The sequence below is a fragment of the Lissotriton vulgaris genome, chromosome 11 (assembly GCF_964263255.1).
Source record: "Lissotriton vulgaris chromosome 11, aLisVul1.2, whole genome shotgun sequence".
Lineage (NCBI taxonomy): Eukaryota > Metazoa > Chordata > Amphibia > Caudata > Salamandridae > Lissotriton > Lissotriton vulgaris.
In genome coordinates, this window is record NC_141699.1 from 1,052,045,509 (window position 1) to 1,052,070,266 (window position 24,758).

At 42.6% G+C, this 24,758-nt stretch overlaps 1 protein-coding gene across 19 annotated transcripts in view; it reads left to right on the top strand.

Annotated features, from left to right (window-relative positions):
• TNIK (TRAF2 and NCK interacting kinase) overlaps positions 1-24,758 on the top strand; it is a 724,668-nt gene that overhangs the window by 494,486 nt on the left and 205,424 nt on the right. For all 19 annotated transcript variants that reach the window (XM_086944405.1, XM_086944396.1, XM_086944403.1 and 16 more), the window contains exon 8: positions 12,762-12,816. In XM_086944405.1, coding sequence (XP_086800531.1) covers positions 12,762-12,816 — 55 coding nt within the window. The remainder of the gene's footprint in view (positions 1-12,761; positions 12,817-24,758) is intronic.

Consider the following 24,758-nt stretch of genomic DNA (forward strand, 5'->3'; position numbering starts at 1 on the left):
TAATATATGCACACCGCTCATTGTCAGCACTGCCGGCAGTAGCTGTACCCCAAGGCTTGCAGTGTTAATATATGCACACCACTCATTGTCAGCACTGCCGGCAGTAGCTGTACCCCAAGGCTTGCAGTGTTAATAAAAAGCAGTGCCGGCAGTAGCTGTACCCCAAGGCTTGCAGTGTTAATATATGCACACCGCTCATTGTCAGCACTGCTGGCAGTAGCTGTACCCCAAGGCTTGCAGTGTTAATAAATGCACACCGCTCATTGTCAGCAGTGCTGGCAGTAGCTGTACCCCAAGGCTTGCAGTGTTAATAGATGCACACCGCTCATTGTCAGCACTGTCGGCAGTAGCTGTACCCCGAGGCTTGCAGTGCTAAAATATGCACACCGCTCATTGTCAGCACTGCCGGCAGTAGCTGTACCCCAAGGCTTGCAGTGTTAATATATGCACACCGCTCATTGTCAGCACTGCCGGCAGTAGCTGTACCCCAAGGCTTGCAGTGTTAATAAATGCACACCGCTCATTGTCAGCAGTGCTGGCAGTAGCTGTACCCCAAGGCTTGCAGTGTTAATATATTCACACCACTCATTGTCAGCACTGCTGGCAGTAGCTGTACCCCAGGGCTTGCAGTGTTAATATATGCACACCGCTCATTGTCGGCAGTGCTGGCAGTAGCTGTACCCCAAGGCTTGCCGTGTTAATATATGCACACTGCTCATTGTCAGCACTGCCGGCAGTAGCTGTACCCTAAGGCTTGCAGTGTTAATATATGCACACCGCTCATTGACAGCACTGCTGGCTGTAGCTGCACCCCTAGGCTTGCAGTGTTAACATATGCACACCGCTCATTGTCAGCACTGCTGGAGGTAGCTGTACCCCAAGGCTTGCAGTGTTAATATATTCACACCACTCATTGTCAGCACTGCTGGCAGTAGCTGTACCCCAGGGCTTGCAGTGTTAATATATGCACACCGCTCATTGTCAGCACTGCTGGCAGTAGCTGTACCCCAAGGCTTGCAGTGTTAATAAATGCACACCGCTCATTGTCAGCAGTGCTGGCAGTAGCTGTACCCCAAGGCTTGCAGTGTTAATATATTCACACCACTCATTGTCAGCACTGCTGGCAGTAGCTGTACCCCAGGGCTTGCAGTGTTAATATATGCACACCGCTCATTGTCAGCACTGCTGGCAGTAGCTGTACCCCAGGGCTTGCAGTGTTAATATATGCACACGCTCATTGTCAGCACTGTCGGCAGTAGCTGTACCCCGAGGCTTGCAGTGCTAAAATATGCACACCGCTCATTGTCAGCACTGCCGGCAGTAGCTGTACCCCAAGGCTTGCAGTGTTAATATATGCACACCGCTCATTGTCGGCACTGCCGGCAGTAGCTGTACCCCAAGGCTTGCAGTGTTAATATATGCACACCGCTCATTGTCAGCATTGCCGGCAGTAGCTGTGCCCCAAGGCTTGCAGTGTTAATATATGCACACCGCTCATTGTCAGCACTGCCGGCAGTAGCTGTACCCCAAGGCTTGCAGTGTTAATATATGCACACCGCTCATTGTCAGCACTGCTGGCAGTAGCTGTACCCCAAGGCTTGCAGTGTTAATATATGCACACCGCTCGTTGTCAGCACTGCTGGCAGTAGCTGTACCCCAGGGCTTGCAGTGTTAATATATGCACACCGCTCATTGTCGGCAGTGCTAGCAGTAGATGTATCAGCAAAGCTTGCAGTGTTAATATTTTGTACACTGATCATTGTGTACTTACAGTAGGCAGCAAAGGTAACATAGTTGTTAAATACCAGCCATGCCGTCATGTTAATTGTCTACAAAAACATACTTTTGACAATGGAAGATGAGCTGATCAGTGGAGAAAGGCTTAAAGAGGAACAGAAAGGAAAAAATCATGTTCAGAGAGTAAATGCCATCGCTTTCACTCTGGCAAGTTGTTTATCTTGCTCTCCATTTTGGCAGCCTCTCAGTTCACATGTGATGTTGTTCCCTGTAGTAAGTAAATAAGTAAGTTTATTGCTTGATTAATTAAAATCTTAGCAGTACACACATCAGTAAAAAATTTATAAAAGGATACATATATGTGACATTTCGTATTGACTTAAAAAAAACAACGTGATGGATATGCATTAAAATCGACCAATTTTCGGGTTAAAATGACATACAGTTTGTTTGTGATGAAGGTATAAAATTTAAGGAAGAAGTAAGGGTGAGTCCCCGTCTGGGGGTGACGCCAGTGTCCGTAGTTCTAATATTCTATTGTGTGGTTGTGGACGACTGCCTCAGGGTCGGAACGTAGTGGAAGTCAAAGAGAATTGCCGGATAAAAGAGCTTGGGTGAGCGCAACTGTGCTCAGGCTGCGGCGAGAAGCTTTATTTGGGCAGTTTTCATGTAGCGGACGAAGCTGCAGGTTAGTTTAACGTTGGCCCCGCTGAAGCACGCCTTCACTGCCTGTCTGCACGTCCGGATATGCATTTCATTTAGATGCGGTTTTAGCAGTTCTCTCCTCTCCCGGTCTAGGAACTTACATATGCATAGGAGATGCAGCATATCTTCTTTAGTTTCGCCACATAGTCTGCATTGTGTAGATGTGAATATTCGTTTCCAGGGGGGCAAATGTGGTTTGACAGGAAGGATGCCCATCCTCAGGGCCAAGAAGCCTTCTTTTAAAGGCCCGGAAAAGCTGGTACCGAAGTACGGTTGTGGTGAGCATTTTGGATAGCTTTGTATCACGAACCAGCTATGGGCCCTCTTATTTAGACATTCTTTATCATTTGCGGTGGAGACGAGCTTTGTTGACTTATTCACCAGGTCTTTTACGGTCTTGAATGGGAGACCTGACTCCCATATATTCTCCAGGGCTAACAAGCTGATCCCTGATTGGAGGTAGTCTTTGGCCGGTGAGGCATGTTTCCTTGAGATTTCCTTCCATAGGAATGAGTTCAGCGAGCCCGCCTCTGCACTCTTTATTTTATACCAGTTCTTTACATACGCGGCCTTCCTGCTTATTCTCTGGTTTACTATTCCAAATTCGAGGCGTCGTTGGGCTGGGGAGGTGTATTTAGGAAGCTTGAAGATTATTCTTAAAGCTTTAGCAACCGTTTTATTGAGGGTTTCTTCGTCCGACGCTCGCAAGGCCTCGCTGCCGTATGTGAGCGTGGGCAGCAGCTTTGCGCGAAGCACTTCAAGCAGCGGGAGCAGGTTTGGTCCTGCTATTTTGCTTTTAAGATTTTTCAGGGTGATTGCTAAGATGGTTCCTCGTCTCTGAATCACCTCTTTTTGTTGGTCATATGTCCCATTCTTATCAAAGATAATTCCTAGATATTTATAGTCGTGGACAACTTCGAGTTCTCTCTCACCCAGCTGCCATTTCAGTCACTTTTTTGGGTTGCGCTGGTTTAGCACCATTATTTTTGACTTTTCTAAGTTGATTTCTAACCCGTTTTTTGAGGCGTGGTTGTTCGTAGTATGGAGCAGGTGTTGTAAGCCGACTGGGGTTTGGCTGATTAAAATCAGGTCGTCGGCGTACAGTAAATTTGAGAGAGGGAGGCCTCCCAGGTTTGGTGCATGATGGTTACAATTATCTAGGTCAGTTGAAAGATCAGCCACGAAGAGGTTAAATAGAGTAGGGGCCAAAACGCACCCCTGCTTTAAGCCTCTGGAGGTTGGGATCCGCCTGGATACGATTGTACCACTCCCCAGTTTTATTTGGACCCATGTATCTGAATGTAGTAGGATGAGTTGATTCAGAAGTGCGGGAGGAATTTCCCATCGTACTAGCTTTGACCATAGCTTTCCTCGATCTATGCTGTCAAAGGCAGCTTTATAATCGATGAAACAGACAAATAATGGTTTTCTTGCTGCTTTTGTCGAATCGGCTAAAAGGGAAAAAGCCAGGATGTTTGTGGTGGTCCCCAGGTTTTCATGGAAGCCTGTTTGGTTAATTGGAATTAAGGCCTTTTCCCGTGCCCATTCCCGGAGGTCGGCTAGAATAAGTCCCGCGTAGTACTTGGCCTCGATGTCAATGAGGGCGATGAGCCTGTAGTTTTTTGGTTCACTTTTACAGCCTTTTTTATAGATAGGCGAGAGGATTGAGCCTTTCCAGGATTCTGGGATTGTTCCTGTTGTAGTAATGTTGCCAAAGAGCTTTAGTAATGAGCCAGACCAATACTTTTCATCTTGTTTGTATAACAATGGGGGCAAGCCGGTTGGCCCGGGGGCACCCTCTTGGTGGCTGTGCTGTATTCTGTCCTGTTCCCTGTAGTGCTGCCTTATTATCTTAAGAGGGGGAGCTGGTATGCAATATGCCATTAGAGGGCCACAGTCTAAGTGCTTAGTTCTGTTGCTGGACCAAAAAACAGCTCATTATTAATAACATAGGCGAAACCTATTGCATTTACCAATGCTTTTAATTCTATGTAGTAATTACTAAATCTGGTCTAACTTTCGTTCATCACTCCTCCCTGGTAGTGCAAATATTGATCCAGTTTTAGTGATAAAGGCAAACCAGTGTGTCTAGTAATGCTTGAAATATTCAAAACCTTTTTTTATTTTTTATTTAAAGAGTTTTCTATAGCGCTGGCTAAACCTGAGGGTATCGGAGAGCTTTACAACATCATCATGCAACATCAGTAAATAATAATACTTTGCACCCTTATCAGGGGTATTGTCTGTCCATAGTATTACAGTAGAATTCAAGGCCCGAGTGTCGCACCATTGCGGAATCCTTGGATACATTCCTAGAATGAGGTAGTAATTCCAGAGTGAGTTAGTTGCTATTTCCCAAATGGTTGAAGTGTTGATTGAGGAGGAATTATTTTAATTGTCTCTTTAAACCCATGTAGGAGAGATTGGTTCTAATATATTGGGAGAGAGCTCCAGATTTTGGGGACATTGCTTGTGAAAGACCGACAGAGGGCTTTGTTTTTTTTTTGAGGGGGGGGGGGGGAAGAAGTGTGTTGGAGCTTCTAAAAATGTCTTGTTTGGCCTGACTTTGAGTTTGGATGTGAAGTAGGCTGGTTTACCAGTGTGTAGAACTTTGTGGGTAAGGCGGGCAGTTTTGAAACAACAGTGTGCCTCGATTGGTAGCCATTTTAGACTTTTCAGTGAGGAGGAAGACGTTTTTTTTGTATCACTTTGCTCCGGTGCCGTGTTTATACAGTCAACCAAAGTGCAGATGTATACTTAGACATGTGGCAAAATATTGCTGTGGACACACGCTCCACCTTGTAGATAAAACCCAATATTGTTGAAACACTTTTTTTTTTTTTTAATTTTCAGAGTTTTATATAGCGCAAACTAGACTGAACCGAATCGGGTATCAGAGCGCTTTACATAGCACCAGTTACATTACATGAGGACACATTCATTTTAGGCACGGGGAGATTAAGTGATTTGCCCAGAATCACAGGTGGTTTCGCCGTAGTTACTGAGACTCGAACCCAGATCCCCAGGTCCGAGGTTGAGCGCCCTAGCCATTAGCCCGTTAGGCTTGTATGATAGAATGCGTTCTTGGTAAGCCGAGACTTGCCTTAGCATTGCAAGCATTTTGCCCCTATTGTGCAAGACCTACAAGTAAGTTAGATATTTTTTCGTCCTCATCTATAAGAGCATAAACCTGATAAAACTATAAAATGCAATGCTTCTAAAAAAAATTTGAGGGGTACAGATTGATTCAAGAATTCAGTCATCAATTTGTGGGACAATGAGTAAAATTCCAAGCATTGGATGGAATTCAGTAACATCAGAATAGGCTTTGTCCCCAGAACCTACCTCCTGATTATTTCTGCCTTGCTGAGGAAATGTGTGTGAGAGCTTTCAGAGGAACTGTAATGTTTTGTGGCGTTGAGATATTTCAAGGTAAAACATGATTGCTGGTTTAGAGACTGCAATTCTAATCTGCTGACTGGGTCTGGTAAGATTGTACTCCAGCCTGTCATCTGGAATCTTGCAGGGAGTACATTTGTATTTAACTTATTTCTGCATATTGGAGCCCATTACGATCGACCCCAGAGTAGGAGGGAACCTCCGCATGGCCTGCGGAGTTTCCTCCTGTGCAATTAGGATGTGACCGCTACCATGGCGGTCACATCCTCTATTTTTAACATTGCGGCGGGTGCGGCTTCAAGCTGCACCCGCCGAAATGTTAAAAATGCATACATTGCATTTGTATGCAGAAAGCGGAAGGCACCGTGCGGTGCCTGCCGATTACTGCATACAAATGCAGGGTGGTACCATAGGTACCCCCATGTGCATCCCCTACCCCCCCTTCACCCAGGGGACCCGCAACGGGCCCCTGCAGTGAAGGTCCACATGCTTTTCCACGGCGGAAAACCTGCCGCGGAAAAGCATGTTTTGTAACCCATCCTAATATGGCTGACGGTGTCTGAGAGACACCGCCACCATATTAGAGCTTTTCCGCTGCGGTTGTAAGCCAACCGCGGTGGAAAAGCAGCGGACTGAAACCAGGACCCACCAGCCATCCTAATGTGGCGGTGGGTCTTTGGTGGGTCTGCAGCGGATTTTCCGCATCCTCCGGGCCGGCGATGGCTTCCGCCGGCCCAGAGTATGCGGAAAATCCGCTATCCTAATAAGCTCCTATATCTGGATACTTGAGCAGTTTTTATTCCATATTCTTAGTTTAGAGCACTTAGACAGAGTGAATCTTTGGAAGTATATGATCTCCAAACTCCTTGTAGACATTGATATCTGTAATGCGTTTCCGCCGCTTTCCATGGCCCGGCTGAAAGACACCTGATGTTGTAGGTGTGAGCACGAGATCCCATTTGATTACATCAGAATAATTATAAAGAACCAAAAGGCCACACTAACTTAAGCCAGGGCTTTCCAAACCTTTTAGAAACATTACCCAATTTTTAGAATGGCAAACGTTTGCGACCCACCTAGCTTTATTAGACACTTGACTGGTGATTTTTTTAATGCAACAAAGACCTTTTGTGGCTAGTCACTGTCTAGACTGTACATTTTCTATTGAAATGGCTACTAAATGTGTACAGCCATGCAGTTTTACTGATCAAACTATAATGCACACGAATGTGGAAATCGGGTTTCAGTGAATATTTACATTTGTGCATCACCAAGTAAAGTGTCTTGATTTGATCCTATTAAACTATTTGTTCCCATGACACTGACACTTTAGAATTTAAAACAACATGTGCAAAATGTTTGCCTAACTGCTGAATATGTATACTTTATATACAGTTATTTACATTTGTTGTGTTAAAAAAATGATTTGCTGCAGTCTTTCCTTGCATTCTCCTTGTACCCAGTCGCATAATTCACTTTAATTTTCTTTCTCTGACTGCAAAGTGAGAGGAGAATGTAAAACACCAATCCACATGTTAAAAGTAAGCAGCAGTTAGAAGACATAGCCTGACATTTGACCTCTGACTTTGAAGAACTTCAATGTGAAAAAAAATAATTTCTTGCTTGGACTTTCGCGACTCATCATAGATTCACTTGCAACTTACCCCGTGGGAAATGTTTACCTATTCCATATTGTACTTTGGAGAATCAGAGAGGGCTTATTCAGTTAACATAATGGCATCATGACTGAACATTTGCAGTTAATTACCTTTATGTCCTGGTCCATCTGAATCTGTCACATAGTCCAGTCTGATTTCTGGTTGCTTGAGCGGAATCATAATATTGTGGTTCTTATGCCACTTTTCTGTATGTTTTGATCATGTTTGTGTTGTAGCCAGAGGTTTGAGCCCCTTCATGTATGTGCCACCTGGGAGGATCAGTTGCCATTGCAAAGCTTCTTGTATGTGTCAGAGGTAATTGAGAATATTATGGCTTATATCACTCCGCTGACTATTTCTTGCACCACCACTCATTACTCATTACAAGGAAAAGCTTTGGACTGGATCATCTCGTTCCTCGCCGGAAAAACCCAGAGAGTCCGCCTGCCCCCATTCAAATCAGAGGCCACCGAAGTCATCTGCGGCGTACCACAAGGATCATCTCTCAGTTCCACCCTCTTCAACGTTTACATGAGTCCCCTCGCATCCATCGTGCGACAACACAACTCAACATCATCTCTTACGCAGACGACACTCAGCTGATCCTCTCCCTAACCAAAGACCCAAACACCACTAAAAAACAAACCTACACAAAGGCATGAAAGAAGTAGCCGAATGGATGAAGAACAGCTGTTTAAAACTAAACTCTGACAAAACGGAAGTCCTCATCTTAGGATCATCCCCCTCTGCCTGGGATGACTCATGGTGGCCACCGGCCCTGGGTACAGCACCCATACCTACAGATCACGCACGTAACCTGGGCTTCATCCTAGACTCCTCACTCTCGATGACCAGACAAGTCAATTCTGTCTTATCTTCTTGCTTCAACATCCTACGCATGCTCAAAAAAATCTTCAGTTGAATCCCCACCGAGTCAAGAAAGACAGTCACCCACCCACACTGGTCACCAGCCGACTGGATTATGGAAATACCCTTTACACCGGAACCACAGCCAAACTACAGAAAAAACTCCAACGCATCCAAAACGCCTCAGCCAGACTCCTACTGGACATCCCCCGTCAAGCTAACATTTCCGGTCACCTGAAGGAACTCCACTGGCTCCCCGTCAACAAGAGAATAACGTTCCGTCTCCTCACCAACGCACACAAGGCCCTCTACGACCTAAGGCCCGAATGCCTCAACACACGACTGTCCTTCTACAAACCCACCCGCCAACTACGATCATCCAATCAGGCCCTCGACGCAATTCCGCGCATCCACAGATCCAACATGGGAGGAAGATCCTTCTCCTACTTAGCAGCCAAAACCTGAAATTCTCTCCCCACTCACCTCCGCCTTACACAGAACCACCCCTCCTTCAGAAAGCAGCTTAAAACCTGGCTATTCGATAAATAATGCCCGACCATCCCTCAAGCGCCTTGAGACCCTCCGGGTGAGTGGTGCGCTATACAAATTCCTGAACTTGAACTTGAACACAACTTTTCTTCTTTTCAGACCTCTCAACTGTCTCAATCATAGGTACTTTATATCCCTTTATTTCATGGTCATCTCCTTGGTTCACACAATAATTTCTTTGTTACACCGTTCACAGCTTTTAGATTTTATAGGAGGTTCCTAGTTGCAACCTGTGTACTTATACACCTCTGCATTGTCCCATTCACTCTTATGCTGCCATAATCTTTCAGTCATCCCCCAACCTTACAAATGTAGTGTTTGGGAATTCAGGGAGTAGAAGGTGTTATTAGGAATATGCATGGTTCTGTCCATATGCTTATATATGTAGTTTAACCTACATTGCCTCAGAGTCAGACTATCTTCTGGATCCCTCACATGGAATGGATTAAGCAAGTTGCTACTTACAATGTGTAGGTGTGGAAGGTGACACTGATAAAAGAAGTGGGCTCTCTGCCTCCATCCTCAACCTGCCAAACAGAAGCCCTGCCAGCCCCGGGTCTCCGCTTGACTCTAACATGGGCATGCAGTGAGGGGAAGTGGTGGTGAGTCCTGCCAACCCATAGCTGAGAGCTATTGCCTGGGCTTACCCCCTCCCAATCCTTGTGTTAGTGGAAGGAGAACACTGCCCCCATTCCCTCTTTTCTCTGGAGATCCACAGAAAGCCTTAGAATTACCTACATGGCTTGAACGCATACCTCACCAGCAAAAAGGGAATTGGTGGGATTCCCACCGCAGTATCACTTGCAGCCTGGGGAGACCTGCCTCCTCAGGCATCTCTAACATCTCTTTCCTAGCTCTTCAGGATGGGATCCCATCAACTGTATGGCAGAATATCGAGAACAATATCAACATTCAGTATATAGTCATAAATATTTGTATGTAAACTAACAAAATAACGTGTCAAAAATATCATGAAACGGAATATCATCAAAAAGTATATTAAAAAATATGTATGTATATATCTATATATCTATATATCTCGATATCTATATCTATATATAAATCTATTCACACAACAAGCCCTTTCAGGGCAAAACGTGTCACAACATGTTTATGAATACAATAAACCTCTTTATGTTGGTATAGTTACGGACCTTAGTGTTTACTTCTGGACCGGAGTGCTCGATTGGAATGCCGTTCTGTTTGTTTTATATATATATATATATATATATATATATATATATATATATATATATATATATATATATATATATATATATATATATATATATATATATATATATATATATAATTTATATTGCATTACAGAAATATGTTTGAAATATTAAACTACAAAATAATGTATTTTAAAATAAAGTTAGTCGTAATGTAAATTTTATATATGTGCATTTACCCTATAAATCTATAAAAACAATAATTACACAATTTTTACTAAACTTTAAAGTACAAATTTTGACAATACCTTAAAAATAAAATTAAACAAATACATAAAAGTAAAACATATAAGTAACCAAATAACATTTACATACATATATGTATTTATATATTTATATATAATACAAAAGTAATTTAACAAATAAAAACAAAAGTACATTAAATAAATACACTTAATACAATTTCCTCCCTAGAACCAATTTAAAATTCTAAATACAGCAATAAAAAACTAAAGGATAACAGACCAACCCTTATGATAAGCCTTCCAATGTGTTAAAACCTGAGTTGACATAAGTTTTGTAATTTTTTAACCGTTTGAGCTACAAACAATTTTGTTTTTTAAAATCTGCAGATTATTCTGTAGATGATGGATTATGTGGCAAATGTGGCAAGTCCATAATAATGCGAGAATAGCCACGGCCGCAGAATCCCACAATTCCAGTGGCCCTGATAATATCCAAAAGATTCCTGGTATCCCTGTTTAATATCGCTGCTTTGAGATCCTCCCATGCTGTACTTTTATCTCATTTTTGAGAATCTCTAAAACCATTTTATGAATTAGGCATGGTTGTCACTTAGGTGCCTCTAAGAGCTGTGTATGAGCTGCTGAACATGCGTTAACCCATCAATGTATTGGTATATATAATTTTTGCGGTTCTTAATGGTAAGCATACGCAAAACCTCCTGACTAATCAATTTATAACAATTGACAGTAGAGCTAGGTTCAGCTTTCTTTGTCAGGCAGGTAATAATAGAATCAAGTTTACTCATGACAAGGTCGTTCAATAACAAGGAGGCATCAATTCTATCCCACTTGATCCACACACCTGTATTCTCTTCATACGCCAATTCACACTTCTGCACATGGTCAAGGTCTGGTATTAATATTAGATGAAGGGCCAAATGTAAAAGCTTATGGTCGCTTCGCCAATTTGCAATTTTATAAATAGGTTACTAACATCCAGACTAAACAGGGTAAAATATATAATACTTCCTTGATTGGAGCCTGTAAAAGTGGAGATATCCATTACATCTTCTGAATCTAAGTCTCATGCTAACACTAAATTATACAGTGAAGATGTTTTATACGCTTCCCCATGTAGGTCCAGAGACTCTCTCACTGGAACATTTGAGTCAAAGTGGACCCCATCCATCATATGTAAGTGTCAGTTTGGCAACCTCTACCTGCTCCCTGGCACATATTCTACTTCCTTTCAACTCTCAAAGTAAGCCCACAAGGAGGATGAAGGCCCTTTGGACAGAGTTCAAGGTATTTCCTTCCCTGGCATTTACCAGGCAGCAACTCTGGCCTACTCAGAGGCTTTTATGTCCCACTGCATCCGGGGGCCCCAAATGCTTCCTTTGTTCAAGTAGTGTGTGGTGTGGGGATGGTGCAATTATGTACTGTGGTTGGTTTCAGTTCATCTTTACATTTGTTTTAGTCAAAACTGGCTCTGGTTTACTCGCTGTAATGCTGGACGTAGAACTCTATGTATCCTTATTGATAGGTCGGTTTCCTGTGCTCCAGGCCTTACCTGTTGCTTAAGAGCACTATAACACAAGTGGGTCTATTGAGGCAGGACAGGACCAGTTATACCACAACATGAGAGAGGAGTTACAAATATAACCACTCTGACTCAGAAGGCATTAACTACTGTTTTTTTTGTCATGGAGAATGTGCAACAGAGACATGAAGCAGACTGGTACATGTGGCATGTATATCTGCCTTCATCTCATGATACTTGGGGGATGCTGTCAGTCTTATTGTGCAAATGTTGTCAGATGTTAACAGAAGTTAATTGACCTTTTCTCTCTATATGTGCCTTTGGCCTTTCATCACATGTCAGACAATTAAAAGTGGATAATGCCTTCCATAAAGTGCAGTTATGCTTAAAAAAAAGTGCATACAACTTTATTTATTTGCAGACAATTGTTCAGTATCACTGTCCTCAGATTTTCTGAAAGCACTACTTTACTTCTAAAAATATCAATGCGTAAACAGCTCTGGGCCTTCAAGCATAACACAAGCTTGCGTTGAGCAACAGTCTCATGGGTTAGAGACATCCATCTATGACTGCACTGCATGAAAAGATACCATCACTTCATATGACAGTTAGTGTTCAGACATTCCAAAATATCACTCAATCAACAAGATATGCTCAGAGGATTTCATCTGGACTAAATATTATGATTGATCACTTAAACTTATCATAGCTGATCGGAAAACAAGAATGTGTGGAATGCCTAAAACAGCTAGGAACATCAGGTCACATGCATGGTAGACTGACAAAGGCTGTCTTGTCAAATTGAAAACCAAAGTTATTTGTGAGTGTTCTAGATTCTGCAAACAATTCCGTGTCAAGCTAAGTATTGTTTGAATTTCTTTTCCAGAGTGATTTGTGGTCTTTGGGAATCACAGCCATTGAAATGGCCGAAGGCGCTCCCCGTAAGTATTAAAGTGTTCTTTTGGTATACAATTAATGTAATTGCATGATACCCGCACCAAACATTGGTCGGGGTGGCTTGATCTCAAGGTATTTGCTCAGTGATATTTGGTGGATGGTAGAGAAGGGCACAATCAAGTCTTTTATAGACTTTATTTATCTTATTTATTTATTTAAAGAGTTTTATATAGCGCTGGCTAGACCCGAAGATATCCGAGCGCTTTACTAGAGAATCAACAATGTAACAGAAAAAGTTTAACAATTACACAATACATAAAAAAATAGGCAATACAATTAGGAGAGGAGAGAAAGGAGAGAGAAGAATAGTGGAGGTGGCAGGGGAGGTGAGAAAGGGAGGATAAGGGAAAAGACAACAAGGAGAGAGGAAAGGAAGTCTGTCTAAAGACCGGCTGGGTAGGTGATGACCAAGGAGGGAATCCACAGCCCATCTCCCCTACAGCTAAACCAGGTAGCTCCATGGGGCATCAGACAAAATAGCTCAGTCTCAATACATTGAGAGAGGAGAAAAGGAGAGACATAAATAGAGGTAGGATGCGGGAGGAGACGACAGGAGAGACGAGAGGAAGTGCAACAACGTGGTTCAACAATATAACAGAAAAAGATCAACAATTACACATTACATCAAACAATCAGCAATACATTAGGAGAGGAGAGAAAGGAGAGAGAAAAGTAGTGGGAGGTAGGGGAGGTGAGAAAGTGAGGATAAGGGCAGAGACAACAGTAGAGAAGAAAGGAAGTCTGTCTAAAGACCGACTGGGTAGGTGACGACAAAGGAGGGAATCCACGGCCCATCTCCCCTATAGCTAAACCAGGTAGCTCCATCGGGCATCAGACAAAATAGTTCAGTCTCAAGTGGCGAGGGAAGAGGTTCACAGAAAAACAGGGAGGGGACAAAGGACAAGGGCATGAGAGGGCAGAGGACAGAAGCTGGAAAGAGTAGGAGAGGGGAGGGGTGAGGGTTGGGGGAAGGAGAGGGAGAAGATAAGGTCAGGAGAGACGCTGGAGCGTTTGCCCGAAGTCTGGCTGGGTAGGTGATAGTCAAAGGAGGGAATCCAAAGTCCATCTCGCCTATAGCTCGCGAGGTAGCTCCACCGGGCATCATACAAAAGTAGCTAGGTCTCAGCTGTCTAGGGAATTAAGCAGAGAAAAGGACCAGGTGGGTGGGCGATGACAGGGATGGGCAAAGGCTGGTGTAGGTCCTGGGGAGATCAATGATTAAAGACCGGGGAGGAACGAAAACATCACAGAGGGTCTCACTGAGTCGGCCATCTAGAACGAAATCAGGCAGGGGGTATGCAACATTGTAAGTTCAGATACAGTCAGTCAGAGGGGATGAAAAATGGCTTCAGAAAGAAGCGCTCCTCACAGGCAACTAGCAGCATCAGCGCAACAGTCCAAAGTTGAAGTTGCCCAGACTTCATTTCATCTCCAGTACAGTGGAAGCGCATCACTCCCCCCTCATCTCCCCCCCCCCTCGGTACCGGGGGAGACGTCACATTTTGTAAGACTCCCATCCGGCAATGTTACAGCTCCTTCAGGGTCCTCTGGTGGCCTGCCCACGATCCGCTCCCACTCCTCAGCTCGTGGGAAGGGTGCTGGCTCAGCAATACACGCAGGAGTTCTTCGCAGGGGAGAGGTGACATGAATGACCTCTCCTCCAATGCCGGGACTGCCAAAGTCACCAGCGTGGGATGTTTCCGCCGAGATGAGTTTGCAGCATTGGATCTCCCAGCGGGGGTGGTGTACACGCAGGGCCATATCAAAGCTGAACTGAGCAAGAGGGTCTGAAGAAATCAGGCCGCATGCATCAGTTCTCCAGAGAATGGAGACAACAGGACACAATATCCTCAAGTGGTGGGCCCCCCAACCTGGAAGAAACAGTCAATCCTAGCGCACAAAACAGGAGTATCGGCGATCGCCGCCATTTAAGTAAATGCGACCGCCATAGTATACTCGGGCAGAGGCGAAGGGAGAAATGTCCTGCCGAGAGTCAGTTTTGCCGCCGATCGCATCCCTTTGCCAAGCGGTACCTTAGAACGGGTCTGGTGTGACACTAGGGGGAAACGGACACCCTCCCCTCCCTGCTGCTCCTCCTTTGAGAAAATTTATGCTAGGCCCCCAACTGACTGGAAATGCTAATATGGTTAGCAGTGAAAGTTAGATACGCCCGGTGTCGCAAGTTGAAAGGTAGAGGAAGCTTTCTTGGTCCTAACCGTAGAGGTAGTGAAACTTATTCAATGATATATGTGACCCATTTATCTTCTGAATATGAAATGTAAAGTGAGCCCAACAGTAAATACCACTCTGGCAGCAGTAGAAGTAGGTTAGTTTGACTCTTGCATATAAAGTCGCGGTCTAATCTATGGATTTCCTAACACGAGGAGTGTAAGCAGGGAAGCGGATGTAGCCTGGGATTTGTTTAGGGAGTTGATTAGGGGCCTACTGCTGGAGCCTCTGTTATCCTCAGCTAGCCTCTCGTCTACCTTTCAGAGGTCCTTTCAGCCCCCTAGATGTCTTCTTCTGACCACCCCCTGTTTCCCACAGCTGTCATGAATAATCTGTTTAAACGCAGTGACCCTTAGCTGCTCTCACATACCTTTCTGGGTCTCAAAGATCCTTATTGGGACAAGATGCACCATCCGTCCGTCAGCTTCTAAATTCCCTTTGGCAATTCAAACAGATCCTCAAACTAGCACTCAACATAATCTTGTTCGCCACCAATCTTCGAGACACTATGCTTATTCTGGCACACATTCAGCCTGCACTAATGCTGCTGAAAGAACCATCGGTCAACCTTTAGAAGCCCCCATCAGCCACTAAGATCCTCAATTAACCCTGTAAGCTACCTTTCTGGTGTTCAAAGTCGGTCACATCCCCTCACCTGGCCCTCAGTAGTAATCCTAAACATCTTACACAAAAGGTTTCTGGAATTATACGATTGCCCTAGGAGTGTTGCATAGAACAGAGTTGGTTTCCAGAATCACTTCATAGAATGCATCGCTAATTTTACGCAGCATTGTATTGAACACGGTGGACAAAATGGTGCATAAACCACATGATTCTAATACATTATCTCTCATATAATCACTCATTCCATCTCTTGTGTGCACCTCACAGGTTAGCATGCACCTATATAATTTTTGTTTATAACCCTAAATAACAGGCAGCTTGTTAATGGATTGAGGGAATGTTTTCATGCAAAATACAGGAAGTTATTAAAGATAAGATTTCACAGATAGGATTTCACATCCTTTTATAAGATGATGCTATACTTTGCTCTCTATTTTCCATGTTAAAGTACTAGAATAGTAATATACAACAATTGCCAAAGAATTTCCACAGAGTGTTTGAAAGTCCAGGTTGGGTGGTGCAGTGGGCAAAAGCTCTACTGTATAATTTCCACTAAAATGTTTTTTAGGTTTTGTTAGGGCTGCTTATGAAGTGCATATTTTGCAACTTTAGCTATAGCAAGCAGGATCCCATATTACGCACATTACGCACATTTGGTTCTCTTTCTGAGAAGAGCTTGAGAAGAGAACTTCTAAGGTTATGATTACATTTGATATATTTATCCATGATATTCCAGATTTGGGCTGCAAGTATACAGGAAGCTAAGCCACCCTACATTTGTTTTCTTAATACCCAAGTGCAGAATGACTTTGTGTAGCTGCCTTTGTAGGGTGTGGTCAGTAAATCTTTTCTAGGGGGAAACCTGAGCTTTGATGCTGACATGTGCCATGTACAGACATTTAAGTGTCATCCTCTCAAACACCCACAGCTAGTGCATTGAGTAAGGAGATGAGTCCACATGGTGCCACCATTTTGAATGCAGTGGGGTGTTGCCTTCAGAATTTGGACAACTTTGCATCTGACCCGTTGGAATGGCCTACTAAGCATTGTTAGCTAGGTCTAATCTAGCTGACACAACTCTTATCATTGTTTGGGCCCAGTTTGAAAAACTCACCTCTAAAAATAGTGTCTTGATAGTTTATAAATGTTAAGTCATGCACTGACAATGCTGGATGCCTCTGGAGCCTTTGTAAGTTGTGAACTTTGTTAGCCTACACTGTGTGCTCATGTTAATTAAAGTTTGAGGGATACATTCCAATGCACACATTTGGTACAAAAAATGCTGGCCTTTATTTGAGGGATATATTTTCTATTGGTCAAACTTCGCTGCCCTAAAACAATACACAATTTCTCAATTGATCAGGTATTTTTAACAACTAGCTTATGTCACGTCAGGTTCAAAGTGAGATTTCTCATTCAAATTCATAATTTTGAGGATTCATGTCAGACTATGGGTCCTACAGCTTTGAAACTTTTACAATGGTGTTTTCTCTGTGGCACCAATTATTTTTACTCCTTTACTGGAAAGAATTAAAACATTGTTGACTCAGCTCCATTTCAGGAAGCTTTCTCAGGCAGGGTGATGATGTCTTATCAGGTGATGTATTGCATGACTGGTAGCAGTTATCAACAAGGGTGAGAATATTACAATCACGTATGTTTTCCTGTACCCATGGAGACATAAGAAGTCTGGAAAATCATTGGAGACTTTTATTTCTTTGACTGGATGTTGACCTAGTGTATGCACCATTTTGGTCACTGTAGGCATTGTTTTTGTTTATACATGAAGCTGTACAAGGCTATGTTTCTCCACAATGTCAATGTACAAACTGATCTTCTACAACTTTCACTTGTCTTGTCTTCCAAAGCCACGCAATTGTGAGATTTATTGTAGATTTCACAAATGCTCTTTCTTGATTTTTTTTTCATGGCGAACACATTCAAGACAACATTAAACATTAATGTGCATTGTAGATCAAACTGAAAGATGTCTGTAAGTACACGGTGACAAGTGTTGCAGCGCTATGGAAGGCCCTTTGCAAAGGTTGACCGACGACCTTTCTGTAGCTTATTGCTATATGTGGGTGCTAAACCTATACTAATGAGGTACAACTAATGCCCAGGAAATGTTACCAAGTTTAAAAAAAAAAAAAATGAAGTAATAATATCACAAAATGTGCCATATTACGCAACATAATTTTGCCTTTTCTTGCCGCATGATTTACTAATCGCTGCCGCATAATTTGACCCTCCCCTACTGCATAATTCTAGTGCCCCTGGGTTTCGAGAACAAGGCCTATATACTGTACCTGAGCTCCAAACGAACCCAGATACCCCTTTTACACATATAGAGATAAACCATGTTTCTCTGATAGCATAGCCCACTGTTTTTGTTAGTTTGGTTGAGCAGCTTGAGGTGATTTGTGATGCAGTGTTCAATACGTTTCTTTTTAATCTGCCTCACTAATCCCAGTTAGGCCCCTCTGCAGGTCCCTGGTTATTCTAGCGCTTGGACGCCTTCGGGCAGCAATTCGCGCTCTATAAATCCACATCCATTCCATTCCATTCCATTCCACTTCAAAACAGGTAGAATGATAACATGCTGTCCAGACAAAAGATATTCTAAAACTATTAAGAATATATACTAGATAATACTATTATGAGAATAAAATAATACCAGACTTTGGCCCAAAATACAAACTAGTCCTAAGCTATTATTAAACCTTCATAATAAGGCATTATTCATTGATACTAAAAGAATGGTTGGAAAAATACCTCCCAAACTTCCTTTCTACTATCTTTGTCCGGGTTTGGGGTATGTTGGTACCCGGTGCTCTACTAGAAGAGAACGGCCCATGAAACATCCTTAAGGATTCCCTCTTTTAGAAATATTGAAATCACCTCAAGTGAGTGCATAAATGTAGCAGCATCCTCTAAGAGGCTGGCTTGGTAGCTCTTCTTGGTCAACTTTGAGATTTTTGTAGTTTCCATATGAATCATCAGAGAACAGAGGTATCCAAAAAGATGCAACATTCCCAGATTAATATGTTATGGCTAGCAGTAGACCTCTGCATTTGGAGAGACAGGCAGCCATGGAATTTCTCATGCTATAGTCCCTGTTAGCTAATGAACAATTGTTATTCTGAGAAATTGGCATGATATTTTTATATTGATTCTTATAACTTTGTGGATATAACATTGAATGGGCTACACTATTCGCTTCCTTAACACATTCTCAAATATATTGTCGGTCAATATTCAATAGGCTTCTTGAGATACAAATCTACCACTGAAAGTCTACAAATGGCAGTGACTCAGACAAAACAAAGGTCTACATGAGGGAAGGTCCAATTGGCATTTGCCTAATTCTTGCAGCTAACGGGCTGGAGGCTGATAGGGGCTACTGGGCGGGTCTATGTCGAATGACTAATGACCTACGATGTTTCATTGCTTTCTCCTCAAAGCAGTCAGGATATGGAAACCGGGTAGCAAAGGAAGCAACTGAACTGGACACATATCTGGACACATACTCAAACCATCTTTATTTAGGCTGTGCCTGTCAGTGTGCCTAGACAGGAGGCATCTTCTCAACCCAAACAAGGTCATTGAGGAAACAATACTTATTGCAGTGCTAGCTTCTAATTTAACATATTAGATGTTTGCTGAAAATTCCTAAACTGTATTTTTAGAGGGTGTTGTAAAAAATAGAATTTCTCAATAAGATGCAGTCCAGTGTCATTAATAACTTGTAACCAACTATTTGGGACCTGGAGAATGTTTCTTTGAGAATATAGAGTTGCACTGACTCTTCCCTTCTTCTAGAATAGAGCAGAAGAGGAATCCTTGACAGGCGATGTGATTAGTGGCTAATATTTTTGATGGCATTGTCTCCTCTAAAGATTCTTAGACTCTACATTCATGCAGCTCCCCTGGAGTAATCTTCAGAAGACAGGTGTCTCGACAGTTCATTCTAGCTCAGGCCTGCCAACACCAGTCTTCTTGAACAGCAGAAGCTCAAAGACGTATGCTTTGAAAATTATGAAGCTAATGTGTTATGGTACAGAGAGAGGGGTGGCGCCGCGGCCAGGGCGACTGATGCTGGAATCTGGGGATCACGGTTCGATCCCTGGCACCAGCTGCAGGCTAGCCCAGCACCATGTGTCTCTGGGCAATAGCTTACTTAATATTCCTGACAGCCCCCAGCGCCTAGAGACCCTTACGGGTGATTGTTCGCGCTTTATAAATGTGGAATATTATTATTATTATTATGGTATACATTTTAACTGATCACTGTTTAACCGCTTGGTTTTCAACATTCATGTCTGAATTCAATTGCTGCTGTAAAACTATCTTTCCACTATCTATTTAGTTTAAGTTATCTTAAACGAGTAAATCCACAATTATTCTTTATTGGAAATGTCACTTTCAGCATATCCTTTGCAGCAATGTCAAGTTGGCATTTCAAATATCATTATAAATATTGGTCATTTCATTTAATTTCTGCCAAAATGCTTTACGGTATCAATATCTTCAGGAATTCGTCATCCCTTCAGCGGAATAGTCCAACATGATTTAAACTATTTGCACTGATAGCTCTGCTAATAACTTTCTTTCCCTTTGCCCTGAACTTTTTCCTGCACATCTCCATTTCACATATAAGGATTTCTCTACAACCCTTTTTAAGCGCACATCTGGATTCCAGTGTTCACCAGAGGAATATTATGAGCTGCCTGGCGTAGTTCCTCATAAATAAAAGGTGGTGCTGTTTGTTCCTATATGAAAGAAAACAGATATTACTCCACTTGTGCTGACTAACAAATGGCATATTTCAGTGCTACCAGTGAGAGAAATGTCTGTGTGATTTCCTAGCAGAACTGGCATACTGAACCTTGCCCAGGCTGTATTTTGTGCTGGTCTACGCATCAAGGTATTGTTCTTGGTCGTCCTTCTTGATCTCAGCTTGGAGGATGATTCTGAGGGTGTTGGTGCCCTGTCAAACACTCCATTGTCTATGGTCGCCTTTATGAGGACTGTCTTGGTTAAAATCCTTACTCACTACCCATTCCCACCCATGCTTCTAATAATTGTCTTGGCTCTTTGATCTTGTGGGATTGCATCATTCCTTGAGTATCCATCCTGTCCCCTCACCTCTTGAACATCCCTGCTGAGTCACTGGCCAAACTCACCCACTTCTAGTGTTTTTCTTTCTTCATGTTCACTAAAAACTCCTAGCTCATATTTACTCAATGTTGAGATGAGTGGGTGGTCTTTTCATCTTTGAATGAGGAGGATCTGGGAGTGAATGTGTAGCCACTCTCTTAAATTTTACATAGTCTACATGAAGGTGTTGGTGCGGTGGTTGGTGATAGCAAGGCCCATTGATTGGACACCCACTGGCCCAGTAAGGTGATTTTGCTGGGTGCTCAAATCTCTCCAGTATAACCATATTCCTTCTTTAACAGTTGCATATACTTTTACCATTTCTCAATGATAGGTTGAAGGCGCTCCGCACGGCCTAAATTATAGGCTCCAAGTTGTGCTATGTCAACTCTATTTGTGGTTAATCAAATATCTCATTCTGAGGCTTCTTGTTGTTCATAACCAGGCAGCTTTCCATGTTGCTGGAATATTTGCGTAGTACCATAACATTTCTTTTTGACTGCCTTGCACTGTTTACATGATTGCAAGTGAATAACTTTGGAAACACTTTGCCACGTTCACTTTGCCCGGTAAGGACACATCTCATACTTCATTCATAGGCGCTTTTCTTCGTTCCTCCTGCCACATCACACAGGCCTTTGATTGTTAAACTTATAGTTGTACTCATAATCACAAGGGCATGTCTAGGAGTCTGCAGGTTTTGCTTCCTTTGTGGAACACTCTTCCTGCATTGCTGTGTTATCTACAGCTCCTTTTCTTTATAATTTCTTAAAAAAGTAGTTATTTTCGCACACTTTAAACACTAAATAGACTGCATGCCTAACCCATGTGCCAAGAAACTCTGTTTAGGTAAAATACCACTTTATGCCATTCTTATAACACAAAATCAATTAACACAAAAACAGGCTTTGATGCCTTTTGCCAGTCTAAGCATATTTCAAGACCCAGGAGTACAAAAGATTTTGGATGATAGGATAAAGAGTTTTTCCTAAACCCATGATGTTCCAAAATGTCAGACTCCATTGCTTTGATATGTTAAAGATGTATTTCTAATGAATGGCCCCATTATCATATTTACGTCATCCAAGGCATGACTTTGTTGGACTACTTGCCTACATACTTATTAAAGCATCAGTCATGATAACGAGATAATGTAGAGATGTACTGATAAATGTCCCTACTTGTTGGCAGGCTTTTACTTGTGTCTATGGTATTAATCTTCATTAACCTGAGTCCATCCCTTCAGGACAATTACAAAGCAGGCCTGGCCATTGGTAGTTTCATGTGACCTGGGTGCCCAATGAGGATATATTATGTTTTTCCTTTTGTCTATTTATAGTTTTCATACATAGATTCAGTGAGGGCAGCCCTTAGTAATTAAGTATAGACACACCTAGAAAAGAGCAGTTCAGTTGTAATTAAAAAAAGTTACATTCAATTCTGCTGCTGGATTACAATTGCCCAAACAGGCTCAATTCTTCTACAGCGAAGCTTTGAGTATTCCACACACCTCCTGTGCCTGTCACAGGCACAGCAAAGGAATCCTGTAGAAATCATTGAAGTAAGGCAATACACCCTTCAAACACAAAGGCAAACACCTAAAAAGTAAAAAAATAAATTATATGAAAAATAGTCCTATAACTTTGATATTGCATACCTTCATATACGTCCCATTGTGTAAATGTAAAAAGAATGCAATTAATGTAAAAAGGTCATATATTTTTAAACATTGCATACACCACAGATATATCAAATTGTACAAGTGTAAAAGAAATGACTATATTTTGCAGACACTTCATGAAAATGTAACTAAAACAAAATAGATAGAAAATACAATTATGTAAATCAACGAACTGTACAAAAAGACAATATTTAAATCTGACACTACTCTAAACACACTCATAGAAGTATCATAACACATTGTCTACCCAAACAGTGACCGGCAATGGCACACAATACTGCTGCTCCATACTGTCTTGCAGCACAAGAGGAGAGGGCATGACACATGGTGTGAGCTCTATGTGCCTCCCAGTAGCAATTTTTTAAGGGTAAGAATTATTTTTCCCAGATGATACGTTTCCCTATTTATATTAATTGATAGTTTTACATAGCATAAACAGAGATGTCCTCCTACACTATGTAGAACTAAATTTGCCAGTTTTACCCCTATATCACACCGATAAACTTGCCAGTAGTAATTTACCATCATATTTGAGTAGTACACATCGCCACCCTCATGTAAGGATGGGGGTGCACTCCTTCTACTAGATGTAAATCTCTGCCGGGAGTTGCTAAATTCAATTTAGACAGACCTAAACTGGCTAATCATAAGCATAAATCTTGAGTACAATTGAGATGAGGGTAGAGGCTATAAGAGACCGCACCTGACAGTAAAAAGTGTCTTAATGTAGTGTGTAGTGCAAGGAGCACTACCCTCTATGCCCCTTCACTAGGAAAAAGATCCTATGACAACATTATGCACAAAAGGGTTCAGCATCATTCAACAATTTAAAGCAACCAATATCAGTATTCAAGAGGCAGTGAGCACACAAGAAGATGTCCAGATCCCTGATGTGGATTTCTAAAAAGTATTTCTCTTTATTGTATTTCTTCTTAAAAACAGAAGATCATAACTGACACGTTTCGTCTTACAAGGAGATTTCTCAGGGCTTCATAGCTGACACGTTTCGTCTCACAAGGAGATTTCTTCAGGGCTTCATAGAGTGAAAAAAGATTTCAAACTAGAAACTGACGAGCACACGCGCTGCGGGCCACCGAGCCATTGCTGATAATGTGTACTATATGAAAGTCTTTGGAAACTTTGATTCGTTGATATCTGGTTGACATCTACAACGCCTTTGTGAGTACACTTTTTTCACTCTATGAAGCCCTGAAGAAAATATACAATAAAGAGAAATCCTTTTAAGAAATCCACGCCTGGGATCTGGACATCTTCTTGTGTGCTCACTGCCTCTTGAATACTGATATTGGTTGCTTTAAATTGTTGAATGGCGCTGAACCCTTTTGTGTATAAAATAAGCATAAATCTTACCTTTCTCAATTGGGGCCCCATGTTTCCATAGTAAAGGGAAATAGCTGAAAGCAGTAAGTAGCCTGATACATTCTCACACATATTTGTAATTCCAGTGCACTCATTTTGCACACTGAAATGATACTTTGTGATCCTTGATGGAAAATTATCAAGCCAGTATGAATGTTACTTTATGTAATGAGATACTACCATCAAAGTTGGTGTTACTGTACCAATGTCTAAGAGAGAGTTCTACAATTTTGGACCTTTTCCATGATCAGAATTTGAGTTATAATTGTCTCTGGAAATCCCCATGATAGTTAGCACACAATGTTTCTTCATGCTGCATTACTGCATCACTGAGAAGTCTGGTTTAACCCTTTAAGTGCTGCCGTCGGCCAACGGTCGTCGCAAGCACTACCTTGCCAGTGCTGCGCACGACCGTTGGCCGACGAGGCCGCACCCATTATTCAAACGTTCAGCGCTGGGCGCTGAACGTTCGACGCTCCTAAAGTGTTAAGTCTAGGCTAGGGCGCTTCTTGTAATTCTGGCGTTCCACGGACTGCCAGACTTGTAAGGGCGCGGCGGTGTTGGTCTTCCGATCACCCTGGGCCACCCTGGGCGGTCGGGCCGCCATGGGGCTATCGCAACTGCCAGGGACACATGATTAATGGCGGTGGCGACGTGGTCTTGAGGCGGCAGTATGCTTGGCAGTGCCGCTGCAGCCCCGGCCAAGCATATTACGAGTTTCCTTACCACCACACTTTTCATGGTGATGCGACCTCCATGAAAGTGTGGTGGTCAGGAAACAATAGGGGCCCTACAGGCTCCCCTTGTGCCTCTGCACCATTAGGTGCATGCAGGGGGGACATGTTGTGCCCC